Source organism: Apteryx rowi, unplaced genomic scaffold, assembly GCF_003343035.1.
Source record: "Apteryx rowi isolate R43461 unplaced genomic scaffold, aptRow1 scaffold_164, whole genome shotgun sequence".
Classification (NCBI taxonomy): Eukaryota; Metazoa; Chordata; class Aves; order Apterygiformes; family Apterygidae; genus Apteryx; species Apteryx rowi.
Window position 1 is genome coordinate 920,335 of NW_020447908.1, and position 12,537 is coordinate 932,871.

General features: G+C 38.8%; 1 protein-coding gene across 1 annotated transcript in view; it reads right to left on the bottom strand.

Moving 5' to 3' along the window:
• Positions 1–12,241, bottom strand: part of ZEB1 (zinc finger E-box binding homeobox 1) — a 130,112-nt gene extending 117,871 nt beyond the window's left edge. Inside the window, exon 1 of the mRNA XM_026060038.1 lies at positions 12,214–12,241. Coding sequence (XP_025915823.1) covers positions 12,214–12,229 — 16 coding nt within the window. The 5' untranslated portion in view covers positions 12,230–12,241. The remainder of the gene's footprint in view (positions 1–12,213) is intronic.
• Positions 12,242–12,537: the final 296 nt, after the last annotated feature.

Consider the following 12,537-nt stretch of genomic DNA (forward strand, 5'->3'; position numbering starts at 1 on the left):
CTAATCTCAGGCGGCACCTGACCCAGAATCGACCAGCCCTGTTCCAGGCCCCTAACCCAAAGTTGCCCTGCAAGGAGACTTGGTGCAGCCCCACATGGCCTTTGGCAAGCCCTTTGCAGCCCCACTCCACGTGGGGCTCTAGGCTTTATCCATCTCCTAACCCTAAACCTAACCCTAAACCTAATCTCAGGCAGGGTCTGAACCTGAAACCACGAGCCCTCTTCGAAGCCCTGAAGCAAAAGTTACCCTGCGAGGAGACTTGGTGCAGCCCCGCATGGCCTTTGGCAAGCCCTTTGCAGCCCCACTCCACGTGCAGCTCTAGGCTTTAGCTACCTCCTAACCCTAATCTCAGGCTGGGAAAGAACGAGTACCCACGAGCCACATTCCAGGCCCCCAAGCAAAAGTTGCCCTGCRAGCAGACTTGGTGCAGCCCCACATGGCCTTTGGCAAGCCCTTTGCAGCACCACTCCACGTGCAGCTCTAGGCTTTAGCCACCTCCTAACACTAACCCTAATCTCAGGCGGGGCCTGAACTCGATCCCACAAGCCCCATTCGAAGCCCCGAAGCAAAAGTTACCCTGCGAGCAGACTTGGTGCAGCCCTGTATGTTCTTTGGCAAGCCCTTTGCAGCCCCACTCCACATGGGGCTCTAGGCTTTAGCCATCTCCTAACCCTAACCTTAATCTTAGGCGGGGCACAACATCATAGCAAAAGGCCATGCGGGGCTGCACCAAGTCTGCTCGCATGGCAACATTTGATTTCGGGCAGGGAATGGGGTTGATAGACTTAACTTGCCTGTCCAGGGCAGCAACATCTTTCTCTACAAGATGTGAGATTATAAAGATCATATGGAAAACAAGAATAGTTCAAGAATTTCTATTCACATTCATTAATGCATCTTAGGGAAGCTGCACTTATGTGCAATATGCTCTTTTTGATAGTGCCAATTAAATCACAGATGTTGGAGATTTTGTAAAATATGTAATTACGCCCTTCCCCCATAACCAAGTTGACTTTCATATTTTTACTCAAATGTCTTTTCAGTACCTATATTCAAAGCTTTATGACCTATCAGAGACTACTTCCACTTGTGACTGCAAAAACTAGTCACTTCCCAGTGTAAACCACAGCAACTGCACAGTGCAGGGGAAGTGGAGAGGGGAAGAGGAAAAAGACCTCACAGATCCTTGCTATTAATAAACTAGCCTTAGAATGGATTTTAGTTGTTTCCATCTACAGACTATCCATTATTAGAGATGGTAACCAAGCTTTTGTTTTATTACCAGCTTCGTTCAAAAGCAGCCATGGTTTTCAGTGCCATAAAAAGTGCAAGTGATCATAGAAGTAATTCTAAACTGCAAAATAAAAATGCATACAAAATGAATTAATACTGCTGTCAAGGGACCAGCACCTCCCAAACTGTAATAATAATCTCAGTTAATTCCTTGTTGGGTTTGTGGGTTCTTTTTGGGGGGTGGGAGGTATTTCATCTGGAAAGGGGAAGAAAGCAGCACACAACATTTTGAGGAAGGCTCCCCCTTAAACAAGGATCCAAAAGATCAGGGAAGAGTTGTTGTGGAAATACAAGTGCAGCTAAAAAGGAGATCTTCAAGGGACACAGTCCATAGGCACATGCAAGTACACCTCCAGAACAGCCACAGTTAGCTCAGGCAGAAGCAGACAGAATGAGAAAAAACAAAGATTATTCAATTGGTACTTCCATTTTTATCTATTGTAGTTGTGGACTGTACGTTAAGTTGCTCAAGTAAAGTGTAGATGACCAGAGTTAGTTTAGGCAAATTATTCTATCCACAGGGATATACTGAAAAGATGAATCCAACAGGCAAGACAAAGACTAAAACAAGTGTCAGGTAAAGGGTTTCTGTAAAATTAAACATTTTAGGACAAATTTTTTATAAGTTTTAACAATTCCTCCATCTTCTACATACTGATATGTTTTTATGCTGACTTCCTAGTTAGTTTGGAAGCCCAGGGTGGTTTCAGAAACTGTCCTCATTTCCTGAGCAGATGCAATCCCGGAAGACCCTCTGTTTAGAGCAAATAGAGCACTTTTTTTGTGGCAGCATGCTTGCCACAGAATAAAGAAAATCCCCTTCCCGAGACCTGTAACTGGAAGCAAAGAGGGCAACAGTGGCTCCTGCTACTTGTGGACAGAGGAAACTGCGGAAAACAGAGTCCTTTTAAACAGCAGATTTTTATAGTGGGGTAAAGTAAAGCTGTCAAAACCTTGATAGGAATCCTAGCTATTTTTCCTGCTACTGTGCTTCTGCACATAGTCTTGTGCCTCTGCTCTACTCAGCTACTACAACTTTGTATTTTCTATCCTCCTCCAATATCTGGATTCTCTCTATCTCATTTAGCCATGTTTCTGGCCCAGTTTCCTTCAAATTGGTATTAGCACATCTTCCAAAAGACTTAATAAACCCAACACATTTCTGCAGAGTAGATTATATAACCCTGTAACTAATCAAAACACTAGAAATAAAAATTGAAGAGAGACACTTGCATGGTGCAAATGAAATTGAACTGTCATGCTACACCCTTCCTTCCCCCACATGCACATACAAATAAGGAATAACAAGAAGTACATCATCCACTCAGCTCACAGGTATTATCCTGTTAGAAGGATCTTCAGCACTAGTCTGTAAAGCATACCGGAATACTTGTGACAGTTGGGAGGAAAAAAAAGAAAAAAAGTTTATTCTACAGCTATTAACATGATCACAAACCAAAGACTATTCTCTCCATCTCCCCAATATAGATATACTACATGGCAGGCTTGTCATTTTTTGCTTTGTAATGGAGTCATTTTATTGCATGCAAGAAGCCTCAGGCATTTTGCTCTGCCCATTACTCTTTGCTGCCCACATTCAGATGGCTAATCTGCTATCAGCCAGAAGCTTGACAGACAAAAGGAAAAGGCAGGAAAACAGCACACATGGTTGCGCATGCGTGCACACACACACTTTCCCCACACACGCTTCAGCTACTAAATATTTTGACAGTAGGCCCAAGAACCAACAAGACTTACACACAGACATTTGACTGCAGTCCTACTTAAGGCTTCTGTGGTTGAAGGAAGACATAACCGGGCTTTAAAGGTGACTGGGCTGGGCAGACTTTAAAAATAATAATAATAATAAAATAAAGTGCTTTAGTGCTTYCAGGCTTTAGTGAAATGCCTGTTAAGTTTACATTAAGGTACAAACTTGGAAGGCTTTACTCTACAAGTTATCAGCTTACTTACAAAGATAATGTTTGTGACTTTTTATTTTGAGAATTTACTACACATGACCTTCAAAATGCTTAAAAAAATATTGGCTGCAATTAGAAAGATGAAATATGAGAGCTAAATATAAGTAATAGTAACCTACTAGAACAAGATATTTGGCAAGTTTTCAGTTTCATCACTTTCTTTTCTTACCTACTTAGGGAAGAACTCAAATTTTTTAAAAAAATTTGTAAGTTTTTTCCTATATCCCAAAGTGATGCGAGAACACACAGGCAAACCATTAATTCCATTTGTTTTTGCATATCATACTGCACAAATGGGGACACTCATTTTCTGGAAGGGGTTGGGGGAAATGGAGAAGGCTTGCCATTTCATACCAGAATGAAGAAAATGCCCATACTTGCTGGAGTTCAGAAGTATTTTGCTCTCTTCTTTTGAAAGGAAAGCTTCAGAGTCAAAGGTAGTACTGGCAAAAGGAGTATTTTTTGGAACAGCAGACCTGCAAGTGACAGTTTGCACCAAACACCTTGTAAGAATTCCCCACCAGGATCACAAGCTTCTGTTGATCATCATGATTTTTATTCAAATAAGTCTATTTGTATCCTTTGCAATTGGAAAGCTAAAATTGTCACTCTTGTGTGGACTGGCTTAGCTCACAGAAAATATGCCACTAGTTTTATGTGCCACTAGACTCACATGCTTAAGTGTTAACCTGGTTCATTTTTCAAGAAGTCCCTCTTCATCATGCAACTGCCATATCAGCTATGCAGACCGACCATTTAAGGATTAAACACACATGGTGAACTACAGAAAACTATATCATGTCATACTGCATTATGTGTCACTGGAACTATTTCCTTCTTTCTATGCTACAACTACCAATTCAATTCTGCTTCTTATTTCTGTTCAAGTAATTTTTCCACTTTTGTGCAGAAACAGTTTCCCATTATTTTGATTGCAATATATACCTGATTCTGTCTTATTTGCACTGTTTTTTTTGTACGACATATTAGAGTGCTGGGAATATGATGTGTTATTCAATTTAAAAACCTGGAAAAATGGCAAGGTAAGTCTTACTATGAAGAACTGAAGTTGTTAGAATAGTCTTTTACATGGAATATAGTCTCCATGTATTTAGTATCATTATTGTTACGAATCACAGAAGTTTACCTTATGTTACTACAGGGAGTATTTAAGCCAACCTAATAGATTAAGATACAGAATATAATTTAAAAAAATATATAAATATATATACATATCTCTACAAAAGGAATTCCTAAGGTAAACACAAATTCACTTTCAACATTTAAAATAGCTAACGTCTCAAAAACACATTATTATAACAAGTAATCCAAAAATCTGCTCAATTCAAGAGTTTAAAGTAGGCAAGAACTGTGTTTTCTAGGTATCTTTGAGGCAAAGAAGTTCTGAAATCCCCCTTCAGGACAAAAGTCACAGAAGAAGAGTACTCCTCTACTTTTACAGCCATCTGTAGCACCTCCTCAACAGCAGCACCATCCCTGGTGGTACTCTGCCACCTTATCTTTCCCACATGTACAAGGTAAGAGAAAAAAAAAAATACTGTATTTGCATACGCAATTATGGCATAKCTCAGCAGTTAGCAAAAAAAATTACTGGAAGTCCAGAACAGATACGCCTGATGACCACACCTTAGTTTTTCAAATGAAATGCTGTGGAAGGAAAGGGAAGGGACAAGAGCAGGGAAAGAAAGTGGTCATTAAAACGTCAAACCTGCCTTAAAGTCCTTATTCACCACCTCACTCTTTGCAGGGCCAACCATATCTAGGTCTGTGAACAGTAATATAAGAATGAATCTAGCAGCATGTCACTAGTTCTGTTTTGCTTTAATTCCCAATATGGCTCTTTGGTAAATACTAATAACAGAGGAAAGTCTATGGAAAGACATCAGCAGAACTGGATGGAAGATTAAACAGCTTACAGATTCTGAATAGTATCTTCCTTTCAAGGCTGAAACTTTACATCGCTTACTGTAAATACCATGCAGGAGCTTGAAAGAAAGAATAAAATGGAACAGGAGGTAGGAAGAAGGAAAATCTGAAATATACCTGAAAAAACAGAAATTCTTAAAGACATTGAGAAAAAGTGTTCAAGTACAAGTGTATTTAGGAATAGGTAAAGAGGGACAACTCATCTCCCTAATGTCTTTGGACATTAAATAAAAACATATTAGATTAAGTGGGAGGAGGAGGGGGAAGGGGTATTTGTTTTTTGATTTTTCTTTTAAACTGCTCCTTTACGTCAACTCCACCAGTTTAGTGGAAAGCAATCTAAGCTGTGTAATTAAGCTGTGAGTTTTGTTCTTTAGTTTGCACTTTTTTCAGATGAAATGGATTTCCCCAGGCCTTTTTCAATCATGCCACATTTGCAATGTTTTGTAATTTCATTTTGCTCTCTCCCGTATATATTCTGTGGACAGATGTCTCTACAAAACGGAACAGACAAAACTGCCCTCAGTGCCTGTCAGCTGTCAGGATGAAAAGGGATGTTTGCTGAAATAATAAAATCATTTCCTATCACAATAACTGAGAGTGCTATCTAGCATCACTGGCCCAAGTAGCGTTTGATCCTAACAAGGAGAGTACTTATACCTATCTCCACTACATCAGAGTCTTTTAACCGCTTCATTCCAGGAAAGTCACTCTCAGGAGCACAGTGAAAGGCCAGGTTTGAGCCATTTCTCTCCAGCGCTCTTGCCAGCTCCTCCAGTGCTCCTGCTCTAACACTTGACTTGTGACAAGCTAAAAAACAGAAGAACTTTCACAAAGACACAGGATACCTGCATCAAGTCCAAAAACATACTTAAACAAAGCACATAAGAGACAGTTAAGGAAGAAGAGTTGTTTCTCTTCCTTCTGATACACTTCATACAAGTTTGTTCCATGAAGATATATGGGTTACTCAGTGTTTAGAGAACTAGTTTTACATGTCCTTCTACTCAAGGACTGCTAATCATACTCAGAAATCCTAATTTGAGAAAATGGAGTGATACCTAAGCACAAGATAGAATACTCCTCGTCATAATTGAAGCCCCTAAACTTCAGGGAGAATATATTCATCATTAGACATGTCCATTTGCCCTACATAGGTCTCTAAAAGTAGAGCAGGTGGAATACATTGAAGGCAGAGGAACGAGGGAGATGATACCAAACAGAAAGCAAACATTCATAGGGAAAGCAACAAAGGATACCAGTTTTCAGGTTTTAAACTTTGGGTGACAGCAGTTGTTAACCAAACTGCTTTGCAACAACAGGGGTAAAGTCCTTTCATGATGGAGATTGTGACAGCTGGGAATGACAGCTGAAAAGSAGAGAACTGAAGAAGGCTGCTTTCAAACAGTATTAACATCTCAAAGATGAGAATGTATATTCTGTTGAACTGAAAAAAGCGTGTTAAAATAAAAGATATAGTTACAATACAGTAATGGCATCAGAAAAACACAAAAAGAGGAAAAATTAAAAAGCATTCTTCCCTCTCTGTTCAGGGTTCCTTTTGGGACAGACCTACAATTCCAACAACTTTGGTTCATATGTTTAGCATTAAACATCTAAAACATTGGAATCACTGCCCAGCTGGTCCATATGTAAAGATTCAAATTTAACAAGTTTCCTCTTTCAGCTCTATCATCTATTTCCATAACATGTGAAAGTAAGCTGTCGTGCAAGACATTTACACAAAGAATCAGATGTACAGACACAGTTACAAGAAGATAAGACTCAGTACATATATTTTTACTAACTGAAAGGTGCTTAGATACTGTGGTGATGGGGGTAGCATTTTCCTCAGGAGTACTGAAATAGATTTATAAAGCTGTGCTGCATTTCACTGCAGTCAGTATTTTATCAGTCAAGTCTCACTCTTCTTGACTGGGCTTTCTGTCTTCCTGGGCTGTCATGCAAGAATTCTACTAATCTAGACAAGAAGGGCCAAACAGATTATTAAATAAGCAAACTGAAGCTCAATACGAAAGGAAAACTTAAAATAATTGTAGTCTTTCTTTAAGAGAGGACAGCAAGCAAGGATAAAGAGCTACAATATACAACAGTGAACAGTTTTATAAATAATCAAACTTCTGTTACTCTTTCCAATAACTTAAAAATAAGACACTAGAAATACAACAGCCAAAAAAAGCAAATAAAGGCCGATGAGAAATTTCTATGCATCTGACAACGAGCTCCAGAAACTGGCTAACTCAGAAAAGCCCCAATCCACCAATTCTGGAGTTTCAAGGCATAAATTGGTCAACTGAAATCAAAGCTACTTTCCACCATGATCTTCTCATTCAGCCAACCAGGGACCAGATCCATCTTTCCTTGAAAGATCAACAAGATGTGTCAGAAACAAGGTATCAGGCCTTCAGTGAGAACTAGGCTACTTCCTTCCCTATCCCATTCTCCCTTCCTCCCACGCATGTTCTCTGGGTAACCATTTATACAGACATTCCTTTCCTCTCTGTCTGTTTTTCTTAATTTCAAACAGCAATTCTCTAAACAAGAAACAGTCTCTATCATAACTACAACTACACATTACCTAGACTGCTGTAATCTCTCTACACACACACTTTGCCTCTCACTCCCCAGACTCCTTCAGGTAGGAGTCACCACCTGCACTAGAAGCCCCTACCGAGTCTTAACAGCAGCAGCCCCAACGACAAACAGTAACAGAGGTAAAAACTTAGATGTGTCACGTTTGTTCTACGCAAGCAGCTCTTCTAACCTGACATTTGTTTACATGTTTTTAGGAAATTTCTGTTTTAAGGAGGAGTTCTGCTTTTTTATTTACCTAGCAATCAGCTTCAAGTGTTAGAAATACCAGCCATACATCGAGGCTCTCCTTTAGCCGTTATTGTCCCAACAAAACCAATGGCTGGTCAAATTGTCTCTGCCCACTCTAAAACAGTCTCTTCTAAACACCTCGTACATCAGAATAGGGATCTTCATGTTAACAATGTAGGTCTTGATGAGTAAGTTCTCTCCTATTTTATTTTACCTGTGTCCACGTCCACATTATTCCACTTAAGTTTTGGGAATACAAAAAATACCAAAAGACAAAATTCTACTTCTCTGGCTCATCATTACTTCCACGCTAACTAAACATAGGAAACATCACTACCAAAGATACTATTTTCAATTTCTCTTTAGTCATTTTTCGATGGTATTGAGTTTTGATACTGCTGCTTGATTGCTGAAAGTACAAGTATTTCAAGAGGATAAATATGAACAAGTTAAAAACATTTAAACTGAAAGGAACAATAACTGCTTAAGTAACAAACCTGTTCCTTAAGGCTGTAGATCAAGCCAAATAAAAGGGTAGTCCTGATGATTAAAAACGGACTGAGATTCAGTTCTTGCTGTAAACTTCCTGCRTGACCTTGGGTAAGTCACTTGGGAATTTAGTTCTTGAAAATTCCAGGCCTATTATAGCTGCCAGGATGAAGTACCAAAGTTTTGAGATCATAGCTGTGAACCAGGTCCTGCTTATCTGTCCATAACTGGGAAGATCCTCGCTGGTGAGCACTTTTGAAAACGTAGGTAAGCAGGACCAGAACTTCAAGAATTTGGCTTCCCTCGTTAATATTAAGCACTTGGAAGTTCATATGGAGTTGTATTTSAAAATCAGTACGAAAGTCTGTGTAAATCAAGAATTCATCTGTTTTCCAAGCTCTCGTTTTATGCATTTGTGTGAAACTTATCACAGATAGAATCTCTGCAACCTCCAGAGATGCAGTATGTACTGTCAAATAGTGGATTTACAGTCAACAAAACACACTCTACACTAATCAGCTTGTTAAAAAAAAAATCAATTAATTGGTTTCAGTTTTTGAAGTGACTCAAAACAGCTAATTAGTTGAAAGCAATGAGCTTGTATTTTTGATAAATAAGAATAATGACTGAATTTAGAAGTAGAAATTCTTAAGAGCCATGTGGCTAGATACTGTAGTTCTAGCAGTTTCTCCTGCAACAGAGAGCAGTTGCTCAAAATCAGTAAAAAACAGTTTCTATCAGGTTTCAGTTTACCATAGCAATATAGTCCTATGCACGTTAAAAACCTCTACCTTCCCTTGCTGGCATTTTATACCCTATTAAAACAAATGTTTCCACGTGAAGAAAGGCAGTGCATAGATATTTTTACTTTAAATTACTCTAAGCCTCCCCTCCACACACTGTACGACTTCCACAAGAATAAACTGTTAATACCACCACTCCACTCACGACTGGGAAGAGGACAGATAACTGAAATGTAGGCCGCAGAACTCATTTCTCCTTGCATTATGAAGGAAAAGATCTCAGTTACAGAAAGTCAAAGGCCTAGCAAGACCTGTTATAAAGCCCAGAAGAGTCAGAAAGATTTAATAGAAATGCCCAATAAACTTTCTGCTGCAAGTTTCCTGTTCTGAGCCAAGTTCACTGAAGTACAATCCTCAGACTTCCCTCCAATATCATGCTAAGAAAATTCTTCTGAATGACTTCTGTGATACAGAAGTCCATATTCCAAGCAGAAGTTTCATCTACTCACTATTTTTCATCAACTGTCTCAGTAGCACATTTATCGGAAGTCCTGTAAGTAAGGAAGACTGTTTCAGGTAGCTAATTATCTTAAAGCACCCTGCTTCAGAACCATTAAAATAACAAGCACTGATTACTGAGAGAAAAATGAAAAGAAGATGACATTTTTAAATGTACTCCCATTATATTTCACTGGTTAAAATTAAAAAACAAGTATTACTGGCTTCTATGAGAGACAAGATTTCCTTGGATTCAAACAGTTAATTCAGTTGTCCATGTAGACCTGTTCACTGTGCCTGGAATTTTAACTTGAGCTACATTCTTCAATTCCCAAATTGCAAGTTTAAATTAATGCTGGAGTGAAAAACACGATACCTAGTGAAAAGAAAGGGAGGGGGACAAGAGAAGAAAGGCATGACATGGAATGTTATATCCCTGGTGCCACTAACACCTGACATCCTGCCAGTAGTTAACACCTTGGAGCTAACAGAAATACGCCATACTTTTGGTTTATTCAAAGGCACTTACGATCTTCTTACAGCCATTAGCTTTGTAGCAGAAGTATACATTAAATGATTATATAGTAAAAATTTAAAGAGAGAAAATCCAACTGTAAAGTAACTAAACAGCACTCTACCTTGAACAAGTYAACCTAAATAACCTTTCAGTAATGAACTTCTTATTACCGGGGTGGGGGGGATACACCCTACCCCAAACCCTCTCCTCACACATATCCGTGAGTGTGCAGCATTCACTCCTTTTCATACATTCTTCTTTTTACCATTAAAATGCATCTGAAGAACTGAAGACATATTTAAGATATTTTCAAAATGTCAATATATCAAGTTGATAGTCTCTCTTTGAATATGGGAAGTTTTAAACATTTTGCTTGTTTTATACTGTGAGTATTGCTCACAGTATTGCTCAATAGCAAGATGTGTTTAGTTTTGCTGTGTTTAATAAGAGCTAAGACAATCAAATAATACATATGGAAAATACTAAGAAAGCAACGATYTTCCTGATCCTGAAAGCCAATCCATAAYTAGGAAGACAAAAAAAGTTTGCTGATATAGAATCTATTAGGTTCACAAGGAATTTGCAGTGTGACAACGCATATGACTAGCAAGCCCGTCCCTCTTTTCTCCTCCCCATTTCTCCATCAAAAAAAGTGGGGAGAATGGTAGAGGGGAAGAGACAGACTCCCTAAAAGTGCTATTTTTCTGCTTTATCAGAATGCTGCTGTCTTAACACTTYACTAACTCCATCAGCGTACTGGACATTTTCATATATTGGCCAAAATTTAGAACGATGACCTAGAATAGTTTTCTTTAGATATGAATTGAAGTGCCAGATTTTCTTGTAAGTGAAGGCTTGAATGGTAGCACCAATCAGCTCTTTTGCTGGTCTCCTATAGTGGCCAATAAAGAAGGTAGAAAAGGAACCAGCTCTGGACTTAAGACTGTCTTTCCACCTACAATTAATGTATTAGGATGGCAGCCGTAAGTTCTGGCTCCCAAACATGCGGGGGGGGGGGCACAGGGGAGAGAGGGAAGGAGGGAAGAAATACAAGTTTGCACTACAAGAATAGCTGTGTTAAGTTGGTTATCAACACATAAACAGCAGTATTAGAGTTTACTTGATGCCATAGCCCAGTACTATTAAACTGGTTTATTGGAAGCCGAGTACAGTGTCTCTTTAATAATCTCCCACTCTGTATAAAGGGAGGGAAAAAAAGGCAATTTGAACAGAATAAAATTAGTGTAGACTATGAGCAAGACAGTTGCTGAAGCATCTACTGTACGCTGATCTTTGATTAACAGAAAATATTCATCTGTAAGAGCAAAGTGAATTTCGAGATTTAGAAGCAAAATAAGTCTCTTACCTATTTATTTTAAAGGTGAAAGGGTTAACATTTTTCTAGCAATTTTCTTCAGTAAACATTTGCAAGTCAAACATAAACCCACTGCTGAGAAATCTCTATTATCCAGAATCTATTATCTAACCGATCCTGATGCTTCAATGCACAATGACTTAAGTTGGTTTTAATTCCTGAAGAAAAGAACCAAAACCAGCCTAAAACAAGACACGCATTCTGTGTAGCAGAACTAGTTGATAAACTCAAAGGCTTTTTATAATAAAAAGGGTGCAATGACRAAGTCCAAAAGTGATGAAGATGAAAGATACCTGGAACGATACCATGTCTTATACACCTTTTGTTTTCTGTGAGTGATACATGCCGCAGACAAAATGTTTTGTGCTAAACGGTCTCAAATCCATTTTTCTAATATTAAGCACATAGGAAAAACACTGACAGCAAGCATGGTAAATAAATCCCTCCCTTGAGAACGAAAGCAGCAGACAGGAGGGGGCTGACATGCATGCAGGAGAAAACTAAACACCATCTTTTTTTTTCTACCTGCATAAGTTGCCATTTGCTGCAGCGATCAAGAATCTCTTTTTCCCGTTGATTTCAAAAGCTAGATTTTCAGAAAATTTCTCTCTCAAGTCATCTGTTGATATGTTTTAAGAGTATGATATTCATATCACTGGATCTTTAAAGAGAAAAATCCATTTTCTTTCCTGTTCAGGTAAACATGTTTACAGCTCCTGCACAGACACTGGGTGGTTCAGACTCACATGTCACACACATGTCGTCAGCAACAAGAAAAGCCCCTTTCTCTGATCATCAACATTTTAAATAAGGTAAAGAGAAAAGCACTTTCCAAACTTACCTTTAACA